Genomic DNA, 20854 nt, shown 5'->3' on the forward strand with positions numbered 1-20854 from the left:
ACAAATGTCCCAAAGTCAGCAGGGTGGGTCCAGACCCCAAGGTCACTCCAACAGGCAGGTCAGAAATACATGGTGAAGGCCATGGCCTGTTTTGACTCCAGTGTCTATTTTCAAATAGAAGTGTCTGCTTATTAGATCTAATTTAAAATTTTTAATTAACCTCAAGTTTAGTGCTCTGTTTTAACTCCCTGTCACCCAATCATTAGTGCGTGATATCTCAAGGGGAAATGAGGTAATACCTTTCTCTTCCTTGAAGTTATCACCCTTTTGGGGGAGTGTACATAAAATATCATTAAATGGGTCTACTTTGGGATTTTAGAAATTGATTTTTTTATCTTGTTGAAGCAATAAACTCTAAAGCTTTATTAAAATTATATAATAACATTATTAAGCAATGTTTCCTTTTTATCTTAATAATTTATCATCAGTGCCTTGAGTTTTCCTTAGGAGCTATAGGCAGTTTATCCCAGAATGAAAACCAATGTAATGTAAGAGCAGACCGCTGGCTGAATGCCAAGGCACCATGATCAATGCAGCAGTGTCCCCACTTCTAGTGGATGTCTCGAACTGTGACCAGCATGGGACCCTATATACAAACACTGTGATACCTTGATGGTCTAATGGGTGGGTAGCATATACTGCATGGATACACTGGGTAAAGCAATCATTCATGTTCTGGGCAGAACAGAGTATGAATTTATACAATCTAAACCTCTGTATTAATCCCTCCCCCGTCTTCATTGAGAGAAATGTTTTCTATACATGAATTTCCTCCTGATATTCAGAGTGGCACCTATCTTAAAATTTATGAATTGTCTATTTCTGGAATTTTCCATATATTTTTGGAGCACAGGTAACTAGAAGTATGGAAAGTGAAACCACTGAATTGGGCTGGGAGGGGACAACGGTATATACAAGGCTTGATGTGTGCCCAGTCTATGCCTGGTGCTGTGCAACAATCAGGAGAAGCCTAGGAGACCTTCCCATTGCCAGATCTGTAGGACTCACTTTCAAACTTCCCATCTCATTAGCATGACAAGGGCACCTTTACAGCCAATTACCAACATGCCCATTACACAGGAGACCTCTGGTCTCAGTGCTAAGCAAGCCTGCCACACCCTGATGTCCCAGAGCTCAAAGATGCCTCAAAACTACTTCAGTGGAGTCCAGGAATTGTCCTGCTGCTGTGCCCTGCTGCTGTTTGAAGTTTCAGAGTAGAAAACGCTGAGTTTTGTTGCTCTGTCTGATTCAACCTGCTCACGTCACAGATGAGAGGATGTTGACCTCACCCACTTGGGGATGGTGCTTACTGAACCGTGACCGCAAACCAGGCATCTCTGCTGGTCTTTACCTTATGCCTCGTTCTGGGATGGACTTAACCTCAAATGTCTGGTAATGAGAAACACACACTTGCAGAAAACAGCTGAGTTCTCTGCTATAGTGAACATTTCTCCTCACCTAGATATGAAGTCTGTTTTCCTTAAGGCAGCTAAATCTCTCCATTCATGTAAACATTCATTCTATGAATTTATACAATCTAAACCTCTGTATTAATCCCTCCCCCATCTTCACTGAGAGAAATGTTTTCTATACATGAATATCTTCTGTGAACATTTCTTAAAATTGTTGCAAAATTGAATATTTTAAATGTACAATTCTTGACATTGAGCACATTCACAATGTTGCATAATTACCACCACTATCCATGTTTAGAATTTTTAAATTACCCCAAATAGAAGCTCTGTACCCATCGAACAATAACTCCCAGCTGTTCTCTATTAGACTCTCTGTCTCAATGAATTTGCCCTGGGGACCTCATGTCAATGGAAATAAACACTAGCTGTCCTTTAGTGACTGCCTTTGTTCACTTAACAAGTTCAAGGTTTACCCATGCCATGGCATGTAGCAGAATCTCTACCCCTTTAAAGACTGAAAAATGTTCCATTGCTTAAAGGCCCATGAAAAAATTTTGTGGATTTCAAAAAAAAATTTCTTTTGTATGAAAATAAATATCTTTTAACTACATTTTAAATGAACTTTCTGAAATACTCTCAGGTGAACATACCAGGATGTGCTTTTTCACGTATGGATATTTGATATTTGATGGCTATTTGCCCATGCCCACCTTTGGCTTTTGTAAATTATGCTGCTGTGAACATGGGAATATCATTTGTTTGAGTGCCTACTTTCACTTCTTTGGGGTATATACACATAAAGGCCGGACTTGCTACAGCATATGGTAATTCTATGTTTAACTTTTTGTGCAATCCCCATGCTCTTTTCCACAGCAGAAAACAATACTATCAGCAGTGCACAAGAGCTCAGTTTGTCTGTGTTTTCACCAAATACTTGTTATTTCCTGTTTTTTGATAATAGCTATGCTAGTGGGTATGAAGTAATATCTTCTGTGGTTTTGAGTTGCATTTCCCTAAAGATTTATAACATTGAGTATCTAATCATATTTTTTCATCCATTTGTATATCCTTTTGAGGAAATACCCATAAAGTCCTGTGCCCATTTTAAATATATATATTTTTGCTGATGAATTGGAGGAGTTCTTTATATATTCTTGGTATTAATCCCTTATCATATATATGACTTACAAATACTTTTCTCCTTTTTTTCTTTCTTTTCACTCTCTTGAAAGTTTTTTTTAATGCAGAAAATTTTTAACTTTTGCATAGCCCAATTTAACTGTTTTTAATTTGTTGCCTATGCTTTTGGTGTCATGTCCTAGACATACCTGCCAAATACAATGTAATGAAGATTTTTCACCTATATTTTCTTCCAAGAAGTTAATGATTTTTAGCTTTCATGTTTAAGTCTTCGGCTCATTTTGGGTTAATTTTGCATGTATCGATAAGAAAACTGCATTCTTCTGCCTGTGGCTTTCCAGTCTTATCAGCACTATTTCTTGAAAAGAATGTCCTTTCCCTATTGAATGGTCTTGAAATGCTTGTCAAAAATCAAGTATATGCATGATTTTATTTCTGGACTATCTATTCTACTCTATTGGTCTGTGTATCTGTTCTTACGCTAGTACTTTACTGTTTTGATTACTGTAGTTTGTGGTACTGTTTATCAAAAAAATAAATTTGTGAGGCAGAGAAACAGAAAGAGAGGGAGGGGGAGGAGGAGGAGGGGTAAGCGGAGGGAGAGGGAGAGGGAGAGGTAGAGAGAGAGATCTGGTTAACTGCCCATATGCCTGAAACATCTGGGGTTGGCCATGGCTGAAGCTGAGGGCCTGGGACACAGTCCAGGTCTCCGACATGGGTGACAGGGATTAAATTACTTGAACTTTCATTTCCTCCCAGGCTCTGCATTAGATGGAGCCAGGAATTGAACCCAGCTATGGGTATGTGGGATGCAGTATCCTAACCTCCACTCTAAATTCCTGTTTCTCTGGCGAGTTTTGAGATCAAGAACGTGAGTCTTTTTCTCAGGTACATTTTTTTAAGAAATTGTGTAACTACACAGCTTGTTCCTTTGAAGATGCTTTCAAAAATGGCAAAATCTGAATCTTGGAAAGTTTAATACAGAAACTAAACTGCTTTCTTCCCTGAACCACACAGATTGAATGAATACACACCCTACTTCCTTTGATGCGAAGCCAGTGCGTGTCCCCTCAACCCTCTAGAAGGATTGGAGGAGTCAGGGAGGGGTTGATTCTGGGTGACATAGAGAAGTGGCAGGAGGGGGAAGGGAGGCAGTGCTCCTGGGCAGGGAAGGAATCCTGCTGCAAAGATGGAAGGAGGGGCTTACAGACATGGCTCCCAGGGTCTAGGAGTTGGCTCCAGGAGTACTGTCAAGAATAGAGAGGGCCTTCGAGCCCAGGTTGGTTGAACTGGCACAGGACCACCGCAGCCGCATGGATCAGGCCACTGCCAGGTGGTCCTGGTATGTGTGGGTGCCACACAGAACTAGTGGGAGTCCTCCTCTGTGGGACAGTGATTATCAACAACACTCCTACAGGAGTGCAGTGATAGTGCTGGTCCTCGCCCCCAGTGCCAGCTTAGGAAGAAGAAACTCCTAAAAATATTTCACTTCTGGCAGAATTTCCATTCTCCTCCTACCTCCTTGCTTTTTAAAAATTTCCTTCAAGTACCAATGAATGATGCCTGCAAGTTGTGACTTTTTGCAAGAGCAGAGAAGGAGGTAACAGGAAGGGCCCTTAGCTTAGCTCTTTCATGGGTGAGGGTGAGGTGCTGACTGTCAGTCTGGACAACATGACAAAGGAGGGAACAGAGCAATAAATGGACCAAGCAAGTCCCAAGTGTGCCAAGGGCCAGCAGTGAAGAACACATCAGCTATGACTGCCAAGTCTGGGACACTCAGAGGAGACAAAAAAAGCTGTGATTGGCAGGTGAACAGGGCAGCAAAAGGGCTGGCAATGAAGTGAGATAGGATCAAATTTGCTTAAGACTGGCTGGGATGGCTGGGGGGATTAGCCAGCACCAGGCACTTACGGCAAGAAAGCAATGTGTCAGTAAATATCTCTGTAGCCAGGAGTGCAGGAAGAGAAGGCAGGGGGTGCACAGAGACACTAGGCCGCTGGCTGTGTGAATTTCAAGTCAAGTGGAGGAGAATGTTCAGGAGATGTGCTTAGGATTATCAGTACCCAGATGGAAAGCCACCAGGAAAATCACTCGGACAGAATGTACAGAGAGGAGGACGAAAGGGTCAGTGTCATGTCCCTAGGGTGTACTATTATCTGGGGCAAATGAAACCAGAACCAATGTGTGAGAACGGAAAGGACCCGAGAAGTGATATGAACATGGAAGTCTGGCCGGCGCTATTGCTCACTAGGCTAATCCTCCGCCTGCGGCACCAGCACCCCGGGTTCTAGTCCAGGTCGGGGCACCGGATTCTGTCCCGGTTGCTCCTCTTCCAGGCCAGCTCTCTGCTGTGGCCAGGGAGTGCAGTGGAGGTTGGCCCAAGTGCTTGGGCCCTGCACCCCATGGGAGACCAGGAGAAGTACCTGGCTCCTGCCTTCGGATCAGCGCGGTGCGCCGGCCGCAGCAGTCATTGAGGGGTGAACCAACAGAAAAGGAAGACCTTTCTCTCTGTCTCTCTCACTGTCCACTCTGCCTGTCCAAAAAAAAAAAAAAAAAAAAAAAAAAAAAGAAAAGAAAAAAAGAAAAGAAAAGAAAATGGAAGTCTGTAGTGCTATGAAAAATGAAAAGTAGAGGAGAGGATTTCTAAGAGCATGGCCAGCAGTCACAGATCCCACAGAGGTGCAGCTGGGATGAAGGCTTGAATGTGGCCACTGGGGCTGTATTGGCCATTTGCATCAGAATACGTTCCCAAGATCCGTGCTGCAGAGGAAAGAGAGAAGTGAGGGAATGATGTAGCATTTTCCCACTTCTTCCCAGCACATCACTTTTAGCAAGAGGAGAAACATTTGCAGAAAGTTTTTTTTTTTTTTTAATGCAATAACAATGACAGACTGCATGTTTATAGGTTGAGAAGAAAAGAAGAATGTAGAAGTTAAAGATCCAGTAGAGAATGAACAACTCACACAAGATCCTGGAGAATACAGGGGAGGGCAAAGGTCGATGTGAAATAATAGCTTGACCATGAAAGTGAACACAGGCTTTGTGAAGGGCAGAGGAGCCTGGAGTTTGGGGAAGGTACTGTCGCAGGTGCAGGCCAAAAGTGCACCCTGCAGGACCCTACGAGAGTTGAGAGACCAGCAAGATGTTGGGGAGAAGGCCAGGAAAGGGCACTGGGCACCGGCTGGGGAGCAAGCAAGAGGCAATTTTAGGAAGGCAGAGGAGGGCTCTATGCAGGAGGGTGAGAATCAGAGTTCTTGTTGGATACACCTCCTGTTTTCCCATTAAGTCAAATGCCAAGTCGTGTACTGAGAGTGAGAAGGGCCAAACTGTGGACTACAGGCCTGAGCAGAGTGCAAAGATTTGCAATGTAGCCTTGGAGGAAGCGTGAAGATTTCTGGGAAGCTTCTAAATTCTTCCTGGGGTTATTAAGGCCTTGTCATACGTCATCTAACAGTGGCTTTTTCCTTCCTTTCTGAGATGGTATTTGGTAATGTCCCTAGGGTACACTATTATCCTTATTATTATTCTTAGCAGTTAGCTAAGAATCCACACATATGATAATATGATATATATCTAAATACATACACATTGACTAGAAGTATGTAATTCTAGCTATATAGTAACAAATATCCGAATATATATACTACACATATTTGTAAATCACATACAGACATCACAGCCTTGTCAGATGACTAATCATTTATCTCAAGTGGGCTAGTTGTTGTCTAAGATGCCATAAGATCTATGGACAAAATGCACACAGCACTGTGAGGAGTTAGCTTTTGCCTCTCTGTGAGGAACATTATGTTAGGCTCCAAGTTTATGAGGATTAGATAATGTCACTTGGCCAATAGTTTAGAGTCAAGTTCAGCAGATCACATGTCTGCACAAGCACAAACATTAGCTCAAATGGCGAGAGCCAAGTGCCTGCTAAGGAGGTTCCAGGAAAAGGCAGGGACTCCTGCGGACAGAGTTGATAGTAATGAGCAGTGACTGCAGTATTTTCTTGTTTAAACTCTCAATAGGGTTCCATGGGGGTGATGTCATCCTCTTTTTGGGTGTGAGAAAGCTTGATATCAAATTAACCTAGAAGTTAATTTGCCCCAAACAAATCAAATGGGAGCTGGTGTAACCTCCTCTCACTGCATCAAGTCCCATCTAATGGAAAGTTTGTGTTTTCTCACTCGCTGTGGAAAACCCTATCCTGAGCTTTCTTTTGTGATGTTCTCTCTCATGGATTAATCTCACAGCCACTCCAAGGCCACCGAACTGCCCCTCTGCTCAGCACCAGTCAGATCGAGGCTTAACTCCTTGATCTTCATGACATCCAGGTTTTTGCTTCTATGGCTTCACTCTTAATGAATTCAGTGTGCTTTCTGTTTCTGTTGTGATCCTTTGTGGATGTATATTCTACTCTTACCGCTTTAAAAATATTTTTAGTTATGTGAAAGACAGATAAGAGAGCTCTCCCCAAATGCTTGCAATTGCCCAGGTTGGGCTAGGGTGAAGCCAGGAGCCAAGAACCCAGCCCAGGTCTCCCAAGTGGGTGACAGAGACTCAACTACTTGAGTCATTGCCTGCTGTCTCCTGGAGAGTACATTAATAGGAAGCTGGAAACAGGGACTGGAGTTGGGATTTAAGTTCAAGCACCCTGATATGTGATGAAAGTATCCCAAGTGGTATCTTAATCACTAGGCCAAACACTTTTCCCTACTAGAGGCAAATATGTGGCATTTTTACTGATTGTACCTCAATTGCAAGTGAGCCTTCAGTTTGGTTAAGCAAGACTAAACTACTGATGCAGGGCCCAGCTGCTTATTACTGTTGTTCCTGAGTACTGCCTATGATACTCTGATATTAACATTCTGATGAGGAAGAGGCAAATTTGATGTTTCCCATTGCTCTCTTGTTATCCCTTGAAGGAAAGATGAGATTGCATTATGATTTAAAGAAGAGTTAAGCCCTACCGCAGTTTAAATATATCATTTGAGGTGAGGCCTTTGTATCCATGCATTCTGCTTTCATGGATTCAACCAGATGTGGATGAAAAATAGTTGATAAAACCTTGTGTGTATACTGAACACAAACCTTTCTCTTGCCATAATTCCCCAAGTAATGGGAATCACAACCACTTATTTAACATTTACATTGTATTGAGTATGATACATGTTCCAGAGATGATTTAAAGTATATAAGAAGACACATGTGGGTTATATGCAAATACTATTCAATTTTATATAAGGGACTTGAGCATTGACAGATTTTGGTGTCTGGAGATAGGGGGCTGAACCAACCCCCCATGGATAATGATGAACAACTGTTTCATAAAGTTGAAAACTACACTAATACAAAAGACAGCATTTTACAATACAAATACAAGTTTGGTTTACTACTGCATTGCCTATTTACAGGTGTTATATTACAGTAATTATTAGTATAATAGTGTAACCAAAACTGGCTGTGTGGAATCTTTTAAAATTACTCTATCCTGAGTAGATTGGCATTTCAAGTGTTTTCAAACAGTCGCCAACATTTTAATGATATATTCTAATCACATGATCAAATGTCAATATGTTCATTATGGGGAAAAGAGCTCAATATTCATCATCATTCACTTTAGACAGTTTTAACAAGAAGGAAAAAAAAGTAGCTTGGCAAGAATGTGGGCTCCCAGACTTATGTAAGCTGGCTCACAGCCCACCTCCTGTGGGTAGAGCAGAAAATGGAAGGCAGAAAGAGGGTGGTGCTGATCTTCCCACGACTCCAACTGGAAGGAGGGAGGAATCCGTCATGTTTATAAACCAGTGAAGGAAAGGAATGGCCCAACATGTTCTAAGCCACAACGTTTTATCCTTTCTGCTCCACTGCTTCTGATGTGTGCGCATCCTCAATTGTCAACTGTTGTTCAAGAAAGAGTTGACCTTTTAGAATTCCATTGGTGGTTTTATGGTTTGCCCCCACCAAAACTCACATTGGGAACTGGGCCTCATAAGAGGGGTTTGGGGCATGGGGTCAGAGCTTTCCTGCATGTGTGATGGCCTTTTGTAATGAGTTCTCCCTCTTGAGGACTGAATTAGTTACTGTGAGAGCCAGTTTTAAAGCAGGCACATGCTTCATGATCTCTCTTTACAGAGGCCGACACCATGCTCTTCATCAATTACTCTCTCTCTCTCTCATAGGTTCTGTCATAGCAACAGAAGATGAACTATGATACTTTGGTGCTTGGATGTCCCCTGGAGGTGGGGACTAACAAGGTATAGTGTTAGGCAAACATAAGACCCTGTAAGACCCAGGAAGCCACAAGGGCTCTGTTATATGAATTTATCTGAATGACTAAATACTTCAGCCCTATCCTTCTAGGAGTTGTCATGGCAAAAGCAGGGATGCTGGCCTGAGCATGAAGATCATTTGTTCATGTGTTGTTGGCTTTAGATTTAAGTTTTCCTGTTACTCCTTCATAGTTTACTAAATTACTAAGAGGTTATTAAAAAAACCTATATTTTTCAATGTTCTTCTTTTTCCTCTATGTTAGAGGACAAGGAATATTGGAAGTGGGAGGGCTTTGACAAACAACTAAGGAGTATGTGTTCCTTTCTTGTCCAATCTCCCCGGCTCCATAATTTCCACTGGCCATGAGGAAAAGAACATTTTATGAAGAATAAACTAATTATAGAAGCAAAGAACCAGGGTACATGGCATGGGAAGAATGGTAAAAATAAAGGTTAAAAATGTGGTTAGGGGACAAAGTAGGAGGGTTCCGGAAGGCTGTAACAATTGGAGTTTGGACTTTGTTCTTTGGACAATAGGGATCCCTTAAACTCTCCAACAGATGAGAGACATGGTCATATTTATTTCTAAGTAAGTTACTTTGGCACCAGCGCAGATGGATTGTGTAGGAGTGTAGGATACTGGTTAGAAGGCAGTTTAAATCATTTAGGAGAGATAAAGGCCCAAATTAAGACAATGTTGATATCAGTGGACCATATTGGAGAAGTTATGTTGATGAAAGTATTCATGAGATTTAGTCATACAAAGGGCAAAAAGATAATTTGTAAGAAAAGAAAAACTTTAACTGCAAGCCTGAGATTAAAAAGGGTACCATTAATAAAGAAGAGAGTCACAGGGAGAGAGATATTTAACAGGCTTGGTGTCAAATCTGTTGAATTTGAAATGTTCTTGCGACATTCAAATAAATACGTCCAGTATGCTAGAATTTGGGGGTTGGAGCTCAGAACAAAGGTCGGGACTGAAGACAAAGTTTTGGAAGAGTCAGCATGGTCAAGATGGGTGAGATTTCAGAAGTGGATAATGCTGTCGACAGGGAGAGAGCAGAACTTGGAAGAAGAAATGGCTCTGGTTGACAAGTTGCCGGGAAAGAGACAGAAAAAGCTGTCTGGGATGGAAGGACCACATTACAGAAGCCCATCAGGGATGTTATTCAGGAAGAAGCCACTGTTAAGAAAACACACACAAAGGAAAAATTGTTTTGCCCATAAAGAAATCACCAGTGGCCTTTTGAGAAGTCAGTTTCCAAGGACTGAGAGGTAGGAATGAGATTTTAGTGGTTGGGGCTTGGATGGGCAGCAAGGAAGCAAAAACAAAGCCTAAGACTTCCCCCGGGGAAAGATTTTGTAGTGGAGGAAAGAAGTGTAGCTTGAAGAGAAGTCACTTCTATTTGTGTGGTTCATTAGTTTGCGAGGCACCTTTACATTCATTGACTCACTTCATTTCCAAGACAGCTCTAGGAACTAAGAAGGGGAAGAGTTGCTGTGCCTCGGAACAAACTGAGGCTCAAAGTCTTGCTCAAGATTATTTATAACAAAGAAATGGAAGACCTCAGTTCCAAATTCAGGTCATTGATTTTTTAATCCAATGATATTCTCACCGTGCCAGAACAGAACATTTCTAACGTGTTTGCTGTTTGGATATTGGCTCCTGGAAGGCATCGGGTCCTTCGTTAAGTTTTGAACTCACCCAGGTGACAGCAGGGAGATGACCAGAAGGTGTTGTGTTAGGGAATGCTGTGGTTAAGTCCAAGGCCAGTGGAAATAAATCTGGCAGTGACACGTAGGATGTATTATAAAACAGACACCTTGTGTGTGTGTGGCTCTATCCCGAGCCATCTCTTCTTCCATGTTGTGCTCTCTCCCTGTCGACAGCATTATCCACTTCTGAAATCTCACCCATCTTGGCCATGCTGACTCTTCCAAAACTTTGTCTTCAGTCCCGACCTTTGTTCTGAGCTCCAACCCCCAAATTCTAGCATACTGGACGTATTTATTTGAATGTCGCAAGAACATTTCAACTTCAACGGGGGTGAAGTGGGGGTAGACAGTTAAGACTTGGCTTCAAACCGGGACACAGCTTTTTTGTCTTTCTCTTCTCCACTCTTCTGTTTGTGTTTAGGAGAAAGTCTCAGTTTGTCAGTGTATTTTTATCACCTCTCAAATACTGTATAATCCCTTTTGAACAAAGAAAGAATAGGCCTAAGGCTGAGAACATTGGCAAACACTTGTGTCTTGCTAGGACAAGATTACCTTGCTTTGTGTTCACTCTGTTTTGATGGTTTCTTTCCACCAAAGGCAAGTAGTAATGATTTCTCATTTATGTGATTATGAAAAGTTTAATATTAAATATACCTTCATCAAAAGTGAAATTAAAGAAAAACATTGACAATTCTAAGACAAGGGATACACGGCAACATATCCAGGAAAATCTGAATGTGCATTCAAATGACTGAAGTTTGTAAAATTCTAGGCTCAGAGGTTATTGCAATAGTGATAATGAGGGTTTAGACCAGGCGATGGGGATGACGGCAGTGGGAATGGAGAAGGAAGAAAGCTCTGATAAATGTTTTAAGGAAATTAATGGAGGCAGTTATTTCTCTGGGAAATTTCGCACAGTTTCTCAGGATGCTTTAGGCTACAGTAATGGAAAGCAGACATGAGAAAAGCTTATGCAATACAAAGAACTTATTGTCTCACGTGTCTTGAAGCCCTGAGGGAGGGTGGCTCCAGGATGGGTTAAGTAAATGCTTCATGAACATCATCACTAAGCCTTCAGCTTCTCCCCCCCTTCCAACTTTAGCAAATGGCTCTTACCCCCATAGCTCCAAGACAGCTGGTATAGTTCCCAATAACCTCATCACGACGTGTGGTGTTTTCAGTGCATGAAGAGGGCGTCTCTTCCTAAGCTGAGGGTTGAGGGGTTACAAAAGCTTTCCTGGAAGGCATCTCCACTGAGAAACTTCCCTTCAGGACTCACTGACCAAAACTACATCATATATTCATGCAAAACCCATTACTGCAATGGGGAACTGCCTGATCCTGAGTAACTGGGATTTCGTCTCTGAGCTAGGGATAGAGTTCCTTTCCCTGAAGGATAGAATTCTGAAGATAATAGGGGCTCTACCAACAAGGCTAGTATCACTCAACCACGTCTTTTACACCTACTATGAAGAACTGCAGTTTTTCTCCAAATACACATGGTTCTGAAATTCCTCAAATACACCTTTGAAAAGCGGGATGTTCTTGAGGCTTGTGGTTTTTTGACTTCTAACGATGTGATTTAGCTCTTCTCTCCATGTGCTGGCTTAAGGCACAATGAAATACTTCCACCGCAAAATCAGCTTCTGGCTTAGTGACGCACATTGGGGGTGCAATGCGAAAGGTCTGAGACAAAGGAAAATAGAGCAACACATCATCAGAGAATCAAGCATGACATTGAGGAAACGCACACCATGAAGAGTCCCAAACCTTGCTTTTCTTACGTCTCTCCTATTTCCCTCACTGGGTTGGTTTCTTCCCCATCCCTTCCCAGTGTGGAATGCAGGCCAGGCATCCTCCAATCTCAGTCCAAATCCTCATCTCTCCTGGCTCTGCTCCTTTTCCTTTCCATCACCCACTTACCTTTTACCTTCTGGTTCTTCTACCTCCTTCCCCAAGGTCTTGCACCCCTCTCTTCACTCCATTTCCACCATGGCCACGGGTAACCTCCATGCCCATGAGTACAACCCAACCAACAGGTTTCACTTTGCCAATTACTGCAACTCCCAGAAACTTCTCCACTCTTCTGCACCAGTACACACTCGAGGCCAGCTCCTTGAGCCTATCCCCACCAGGGATAACCCAATTTCAGACTCCCATGATGTCTGCTGTTTTCATGAAAACTTGAGTTTTCTCATTCTTCTGCTGCCTTCAAGTTTTCTACCCGACTCAGAACTCCTCCTTCCCTCTCTACCAATTTCCGGATTGATGGAACCACTGTTACCTTCCCCTCGTTCTGCTTGCATTTCTACCCTTTTTCCACTGCACCCTCGCAGCCACACTCTAGCGGTGATCAAAGCTGAAACTGAACTCTTTGCTCCAACCCAGAAGGCTGGGAAGTGATAGAGAAAACCACACAGCTCGCCTCACTGACATCCCAAGATCCCCAGGGCCTGGGAACTTGTACTGGCCACTGAGATCTTTCCAGTCCTCTGCCAGCTTCCTTTCTCCTGCTAAATCTTTACTCTCCTCAATGTCCTTGCTCAGCACCTACACCTCTCTACTTCATAGGCAACTATGCCTTATATTTCTCAGGCGAGATCTTTCTGTTAACCGGCTTGCTCCCCATCCTTGTGTCCTTCCCTGAAGGCTCGGAGAACCAACTGTCTATACTGTTCAAGTCCAAATCATGCCCCTGACCCTGACCCTGACCCTGGATACCTCCATCACCTTTACTCTAGGGAACATCCTGGTGTCCTCTTGCAGATCCAACTTCTTTTCAACTTCCCCCAGGCTATCAACAAACAGGTCTAAAGCTCTCATGACCCAAATCCAAACCAAACAAAATAAAAATGTCCTGACTGCCCCCCCCATCTCTTCTAGCTACCAATTTTTTTTCTGAACTTATTCCAAAGATGGGTTGATGCTTCTTGGCCACTGTTTCCCACATCACTCTGGCCCTATTCATATCTCAACCCACTGGGTCTGGTTTCTGCCCCTGTGAACTTTTTGACCTGCTAGGTGTGGAATCCACTGGGGCTTCTCACCCCCATCCTTCCTGGTTTCCTCTGCTGCACTTGACACTTCAGCCCTGTCCTTTCCCTGGTCCTCTCTGCTCTCTGCTCCCCCTAACTCCAAGCTCTTCTAGTTCTTCTCATCCCTGTGCACCCTCTTCTGTCTCCCCCTGGGCGTCGTCTCCTCCTCTTGCCCAGTAGCTGCCGGCATCACCCAGGTTTCCATCCTCACTCCTCTGTGCTTCTCATGCAAGCCCTAGACTTGTCAGTGCGTCTCCTCCTTTCACCACAGACAAGCTGCTGAGCCCCAGTTTGCTGTCTTCACCTTAGCCCTTCCCTCTGAGCCAGAACTTGAACACAGATCCAGAGGCTCACAGCATGCGCAGGGCTGATCACATTCATATCCACCCTAAGCCAGGTTAGACATGCAGGCTTCATCCTCAACTCGCCCGCGTTCTCCAGGTCCAAGTCCTGGGCACTTCACTTTCAGAGCTGTCCTCGGGGTGTCTCCTCTGTCCCCACGACCACTGCTGAAGTAGACAGCACCTTCTCCTCCTTTTCCAGGGACTGCTGCTTCAGTCTGTCCCCTTGCTCTCGTCCTCCTCGCGGACAGGTTCAGAAGTCAGGCTGCTTGCATTGGGATTTTGGTTCTGCTACCAGCTGTGTCTTGGGCAATTTACGGAAGCTTTTTGTGCCTCTCATTTTTCAGCTATAAAATGAAGCTAATACAAGCAGCCTTCCAAAAAGTCATGGAAAATGTGTATAACGAAAAAACTGTGTATGAATTTCAGAATTATCTTTGAATGCTTTTTCCATGATCTTTTGCAAGTACTCTCATCATAGTACTTATTTCATAGGTTTGTTGTAGCAGTATATGGACCAATATAGGCAAAGTGTTTCGAACTGCTTCCTAAACCCTTTCACTGTCCCGGGCCGTAGGCTGCAGCCACACTACTCTGTATGTGACCCTCTGCCCTCTATCATGAACCCGGGAATGCTCTGGTTATAGCATTGGTTAAGGCTGTGTTGAGCAGAAAGGCTGACCTTGGAATGCATTCTCTCTCCCGCAGCACCCATTTTTTCATTTATAGCTGAGTTCACACCATGACGTCACAGTTTTTGGTTTACGGGTCTTTGTTCCCCACCAGATCCGTGAAAGGAGGGACTGGATCTTATCTATCATGGGAGCTTCAGTTCCTGGCTCATCACTTGCTGCTTCATACCGAAGATATGTTCACCAAATAACGAAGGAATCGCTAGGCAAGTAGCTAGCTGCTTTCTCTCTCCGTATCTCGTATGTGTGGGGGATTTTATTCACTACGTTATGCTGCCTGGTTTATGCAGGAAAATATTCATGGATTTACACAGAGATCTTGCAGGACAGCTCCAAGAAGGAGGAGACAGTGAGACGATTTCAGGATTCATGCAAATCGTGAGGCAGGAAGGTGCAGGAAACTGGGAAGCGGAAATGTTTCCAATGAGAAAGAAACACGAGTTCCAGTCCCGCTGCTTGCTGTGACTACAGACAAGGAAAAGGTGGCGTCTATTTATTTACAAGAGCTACTAGAAAGGATTTCCATGTTCTCACCATCGTGTCATGATCAGTGCTGCAGGAGCTACAAATGCTTTTTCAAGCGATTTGAACATTACACAGCGTACAATGTCAAAACATCTCACTGCACCCCATAAAACGTGCAATTACTGTGTGCTTAGGATGTTTTACAAATGGGAAGGATAATGGGGGGATGAGAAGTTACCCTCACACTTCCACCTCTGCCGGGGCGCCACCCCTGGTGAGGGGCCTGCTGGTGCCAAGGCTGTAGGGTCAGGTCAGGGCACGTCCCGCAACAGCACCTCACGCACAGCACAGAGCTCAGGGCCCTGGCCAAGAAGCGAAGCTCGGCTTTCCCTGGAAGTAGGCAGGCAGCAGCTCTGCCTCCGCATCTCCCGCCTTGAGTTCTGCCCTAGCGACCTGGCCCAGAGTGGTCCCCCAACTTCTTTGCAGGGGTCACCCGGGTGGGCTCAGGGCTGGTAGGTGGTTCCCTGCCGTAGGGGCGAAAAAGACTTCACACAGTCTCCAAGTGGGAGCCCAGAGCTAGTTAAGGACATCTAGCATTGCTTTAACAGTGGCTAGAATTAATCCATACACCAATCTTATTTCTTGCTTGGCTGTTTAAGACCCTTATAACCCCTGCTGGAGCAACGCTGGTGTGCGGCGCTGCCTTTCCCTCAATGAGCAGAAAAAATCAAACCATTTACCACAGTGCCACCTCGTGGCCATAAGGCGTCACTGCTCCCTTCTTTAGAACACCTGAGTATTAAGAGGTGCAGCCGGGAAAAACCCCCACCAGCGTTGGGGCATCAGGGAGACGCGGTTCTAAAGTCCGGCCTTTCTCTTACCTGTGAAAAAATGCCGCCTCTGCCAACGAGGAGCCCCATGTTTTTGCAGTCCTCATGGATTTGATTTATTTCTTCAATGGGAAGAGGCTGGCGGCTCATCTGTGAATACATTTTTGAAAATGTTTTCTATTTGGTGTTTGCATAGCTGCAGGCATTATTGCCAAGAGAGAGAAGAAAAGAAACCTCAAGCAATCAATACCCTTTTCTGTCCACCCCCTTCCCTACCCCCTAATTAAATAAAGCTGTTAACTGTAGGGCCAGATTTTTGGAGAGTATTATTAAAAATGTGTGTCCTTAATCCCCATTTACCCCAAATGTCTAAAGACAAACTGGAGTGTCACATAGGCAGCCAATGAATCTTGGCTTTGCTAATGGCTACTTTGGGAGTTTGGTTCCGTATTAGTTGAATTTCCAGTCTGTTTTATTTATGTGCAAATTCTTTTCAACTCTTCACTTTGTTCAGCTTGTGTGAAAAGCTCATCTCAAAGTCCAGGAAGTGGCTCAGAACTTGCACAAGGGCACACATGGTCCAAGCTTTCCCAGGGCCACTGCATGGCTGGGCAATCATCATTGGGGTGTGGCCAGTTTGTCCCCATCTTCCCTGCTCCGGGAATTTTTTTTTTTTTTTCTGTTTCTCTCCTAAGACTCTGCTCCCCAGGGTTAGGAGCCAAGAAGGAACATCTGATCCCCGAGCATCTGAGGCTGTCCCGAGTCTGGGGGTTCAGACACGCCACCACCCCTGCTGACACGGGGCTGTGACCTGTGCACTCTCTGTGTTGTCTCTTGTCTTCTCAGCCTGTGAATACAAATGCCTCCCTCTGACTTAGCCCTTTCAAATTTGGCTGTGTCTGTGCTGGTTGGATGCCTTTTAAAATGCATATGTTTGGGTCTCCAGCGAGGCCAATCAAGCTAGAGTAGTTGGGGCAATATTCAGGCATCTGTATTTTTGAAATGCCTGTGCTGAGAGCTACCCCAACCCTCCTCCTAGGAGCGCTGAGTGGTGTTGCTGCTGCTGGCCTCCTGTCTTTCTTCCCCAGCTCACCCAAGCCCGGATCTCTGGCTTCAGGTGCACAGGATGTGGTGCCTCTCAGGGGCAGCCCCTGTGATCCTCGGGGCTCGCTCCAGGTGCCCGGCTTCATTACTCCCACACAGCCCTGCCTCTTGGCTTTGCCATGCATTCCTGTCTCCCCACCAAGCCCTCATCCAATTCTCTCCCCTAATCCTGCAGCCCCTGGGAGGTGTGGGTGTCTGAGAACAGAATCAGACTGGACCTCCCTCCCAGGGATGTCTGTATTTTTTGTCTTACAGTTTTGAGATGAGCAAAATGCCATTCGCAATTCAGGTCAGGAGCATGTGGGTTAGGGAGAGGACTAAGATCTCCTCCTTGGTTGAAGAATCTATTCCTGCTTGCCCCTGGAGTCCTAATTGTTGGAGAGGGCAGTCTAAAATGATGGAAGGTTAAACTGTGGGAACTGGAGAGCAGCTAACTGTGACTGAGGAGACCAGAGGTCGGATGGGGCCAGCCCTGCTGGAATGGTCTCTGGGTGGAAGAAGTAGCTGGGTTGGGGGTGGGGAGCTTCTCCAGTACTATGTATCTAGACAGGAGGCATTTATGTGACTTTACCCCAGTGTTGGTCTGGGCCAGCACCCTCCCTGCTCTCCTGCCCATTTTATTCTGGCCTTCCTCAGTTGTTGGGACTAATTGAACATACTGCATGCATCCCACAGGGAAAGGCAGGACTGGAAACTCTTAATGAGGCAAAGCCAGGGGCCAGGCTGCTCACGCCCATGACCTGTCACAAAGTGGGCATGGTCGTAACTAAAACTCTTCTTGAGTGTATAATGTAGCTTCCTGTCTGTCTTTTCTGATTTTCCTTTTCTTGTGACTCTGCAATTAAACAATTATAAAAGTAATGCATGGTTATTGAAGAAAAATATTTTAAATAATGCAGAAATGAACAAAGTTTCTGACTGCTGGAGTTTTGCCTCCCTATGTCCTATTTCTAGGGACACTTATTGTTGATAATTTGGTGTGAATCAGGCATTTCTTCAGTGCATGAAAATACCCTGATGTACATTTAAAAAATCAGGCATTCTTTATATAAAGTCCTACAATTCTCTTTTTAATAATTCACAATATATCATGGATGTTTTTCCATGTCAGTATCCTGGACCTAGTCTTTTTTTAAAGATTTATTTATTTATTTAAAAGGCAGAGTTACAGACAGAGACAGAGGGAGGAAGGGAAGGAAGGAGTGAGGGAGAGGGAGAGGAAAAGAGAGAGAGATAGAGAGATAGAGAGAGAGAATCGGTCTTCCACCCTTGGGTTCACTCCCCAAATGGCTGTAATAGCCAGGATAGGGCCAGGCCACAGCCAGGAGCGTGGAACTCCAGCTGGGTCTCCCACTTATCTGGCAGTGGTCCAAGCAGTGGGACCATCTTCCGATGCTCTTTCAGGTACACAAACACGAAGCTGGATCGGGAGTGGAGCAGCAGTGACTCGAACTGCTGCTCATGGGGGATGCTGGCATTTCAGGCAGCAGTTTAACCTGCTGTGCCACAAGGCCAGCCCCAGACCTAGTCTTCTTAAAGGTTACTAGTATTTCATTGCTTGCCTGTAATTTGTTCAATCTCTTGCTTCGATCGTTTGGCTTTTTAGGTTGCTTCCAGTTTTTCATGGTCATGAACAGTGCTATACACATCCCTGTTCACATTCAACTTCACATCCTCTTGTTTCTCTTTAGGACACACTTCTAGAAGTGGAGCGGCCAGGCCAAAATGTGCAGACACATTAGAATTTTGGTAGACACAGACAAATTGATATAACCTGGTGTGGACCAGGTGACATCCTCATCAGGAGTGGCACGAGCCTGAAATCAGCCCCCGCAGACTAAGCACTTCCTATCTGCATGCTTCCTGGCCACAGAAGTGTGCAACTTGTTTAGAAAAATAAGGTATTTTGAGGCAACAAACACAGTGGATGTCATAAACTGAAGGTTTATGTACTCTCCACAACTCATCTGTTGAAGCCTCATTCCCGCTGTGCTGGTGTTGGGAGGTGATTAGGTCATTAGAGTGGAGCCCACATGAATGTGATTACTGTCTACTAAAAGAGGTCCCTGAGAGTGTCTTCATCCTCTCTCCATGTGAGGTTACAGTGGGAAGGTGAGAGAGAGAGAGAGAGAGAGAATCAGTACCTCACCAGGTACTGATCTGATAGCACCTTGAGCTTGGCCTTTCTGGCCTCCAGAACTGTGAGAAGTAAAGTTCTGCTGTCTGGGGTTGTCACTGTGGCACAGCAGGTTAAGCTGTCACTGTGAGGCCAGCACCAATATAGGAGTGCAGGTTTGTGTTCTGCTTTGCTTCCAATCTAGCCTCTTGCTAATGCCTCTGGGAAGGCAGTGGAAGATGCCTGGAAGATGGACCAAGTACTTTGGTCCCTGCACCCATGTGAGAGACCAGGATGGAGTTCCTGGCTCCTGGCTTCATCCTGGCTCAGAATCGACTGTTGCAGCCAGTTGGGGACTGAACTAGCAAATGGAAGATCTCTCTCTCTCTCTCCCTCTCCTCCCCCACCCCTGTGTCACTCTGCCTTTCAAATAAATAAACCTTAAAAGTTCTGTTCTTTATAAGACTCTCAGTTTATAGAAGTTTGTTGTAGAAGCCTGGAGTGACTAAGCTAGTGGAAGAAATCTTCTTAAAAGAGCTCCTCAGACAATGAGTGCTAGAGGTAGCCTCTGAAGGGTGGAGCTTCTGTGTTGGGGAGAAGCAAGAGCAAACTTTAAGGGGGGGGGGCGTGTGATGAAAAGCAAGATCTAAAAAGGACAAGGCTAGTCCTCCAGAGAGAGAGAGAGAGAGAGAAAGAGAGAGAGGGAGAGGGGAGAGGGGAGAGGGGAGAGGGGAGAGGGGAGAGGGGAGAGGGAGAGGGAGAGGGAGAGGGAGAGGGAGAGGGAGAGGGAGAGGGGAGAGGGGAGAGGGAGAGGGAGAGGGAGAGGGAGAGGGAGAGGGGAGAGGCTAGTCAAGACAAGGCTAGTCCTCCAGAGAGGATGGGGCTGGGCTCTACGTTTGGGGAGAACCTGGAGCAGCATTTGGATTCAGCAGAGTGAAAAGTGTTGAAGGGAGAATGAGCAGAACGAGGCACAGGAGGCGCTGGGATTTAAGCCTGGGGGATCTGCCTCAGAGCCCATGCTTATAACCAGCAAAATGCAGAGTCAAAGGAAGAAGAGCTCATTCGAGAGTTACTCTTGTATGGCCCATTCTATTTTCTCCCCAATAGAGTTTGTACATCTTTCCACGTCAAATGTATTTGAGGGGTCTTCAAAAAGTTCATGGAAAATGCATAATATGAAAAAACTACGACTCGATTTCCATTTTTGTGCACCAATGTCAATGATCTTTCAATTTTAACTTTCTGGAGTAACGTGGTGTCTCTGCCATTGTAGAATTTAGCTTATTCCATAGCAACGGCCCTTTGGCAGATTCTGATGTTTTGCCAAGTACCAATGAAATTCTTTGTTCTTATGATCTTAAGCCTGCAGAGGTTGGGTTCAGAGTAGGAGGAAAGGGAGGAACAACTCCTCTCTCTTTGGACTTCTCTCTGCAGAGCCTAGACTTTGAGGGAGGTCCTGGGCAGGAAATTGGATGGACTCTTCTGAGGCTTAAAGTGGGCTGCAAGCTGACGTGAGTGGGTGATGCCTCATGAGCCTGGTGCCCTCCTGTTCTTTGTCTATTTTCCGTTGTCTTTTCTTAGCTTTCAAATCTTACATAAACGTTCCAACTCCTAGTGGCTCCGCCATGTGGTATTAATAGTAGAGTCCTATATCCACAGTCTGATCTGTTGTTAAAAGAACTGAGCATTGGCCGGCGCCATGGCTCACTAGGCTAATCCTCCACCTGCGGC

At 44.8% G+C, this 20854-nt stretch overlaps 1 protein-coding gene across 2 annotated transcripts in view; it reads right to left on the reverse strand.

Moving 5' to 3' along the window:
* Positions 1 to 11151: 11151 nt before the first annotated feature.
* Positions 11152 to 20854, reverse strand: part of AGXT2 (alanine--glyoxylate aminotransferase 2) — a 44357-nt gene continuing 34654 nt past the window's right edge. For both annotated transcript variants that reach the window (XM_008262107.5, XM_002714105.6), the window contains exons 13-14: positions 15955 to 16053; positions 11152 to 12226 (exon numbers count right to left, since the gene is read on the reverse strand). In XM_008262107.5, the coding sequence (XP_008260329.3) occupies positions 12110 to 12226; positions 15955 to 16053 (216 nt within the window). In that variant the 3' untranslated portion in view covers positions 11152 to 12109. The remainder of the gene's footprint in view (positions 12227 to 15954; positions 16054 to 20854) is intronic.

Source organism: Oryctolagus cuniculus, chromosome 14, assembly GCF_051225735.1.
Source record: "Oryctolagus cuniculus isolate XC-2025 breed Fujian yellow rabbit chromosome 14, ASM5122573v1, whole genome shotgun sequence".
Classification (NCBI taxonomy): domain Eukaryota; kingdom Metazoa; phylum Chordata; class Mammalia; order Lagomorpha; family Leporidae; genus Oryctolagus; species Oryctolagus cuniculus.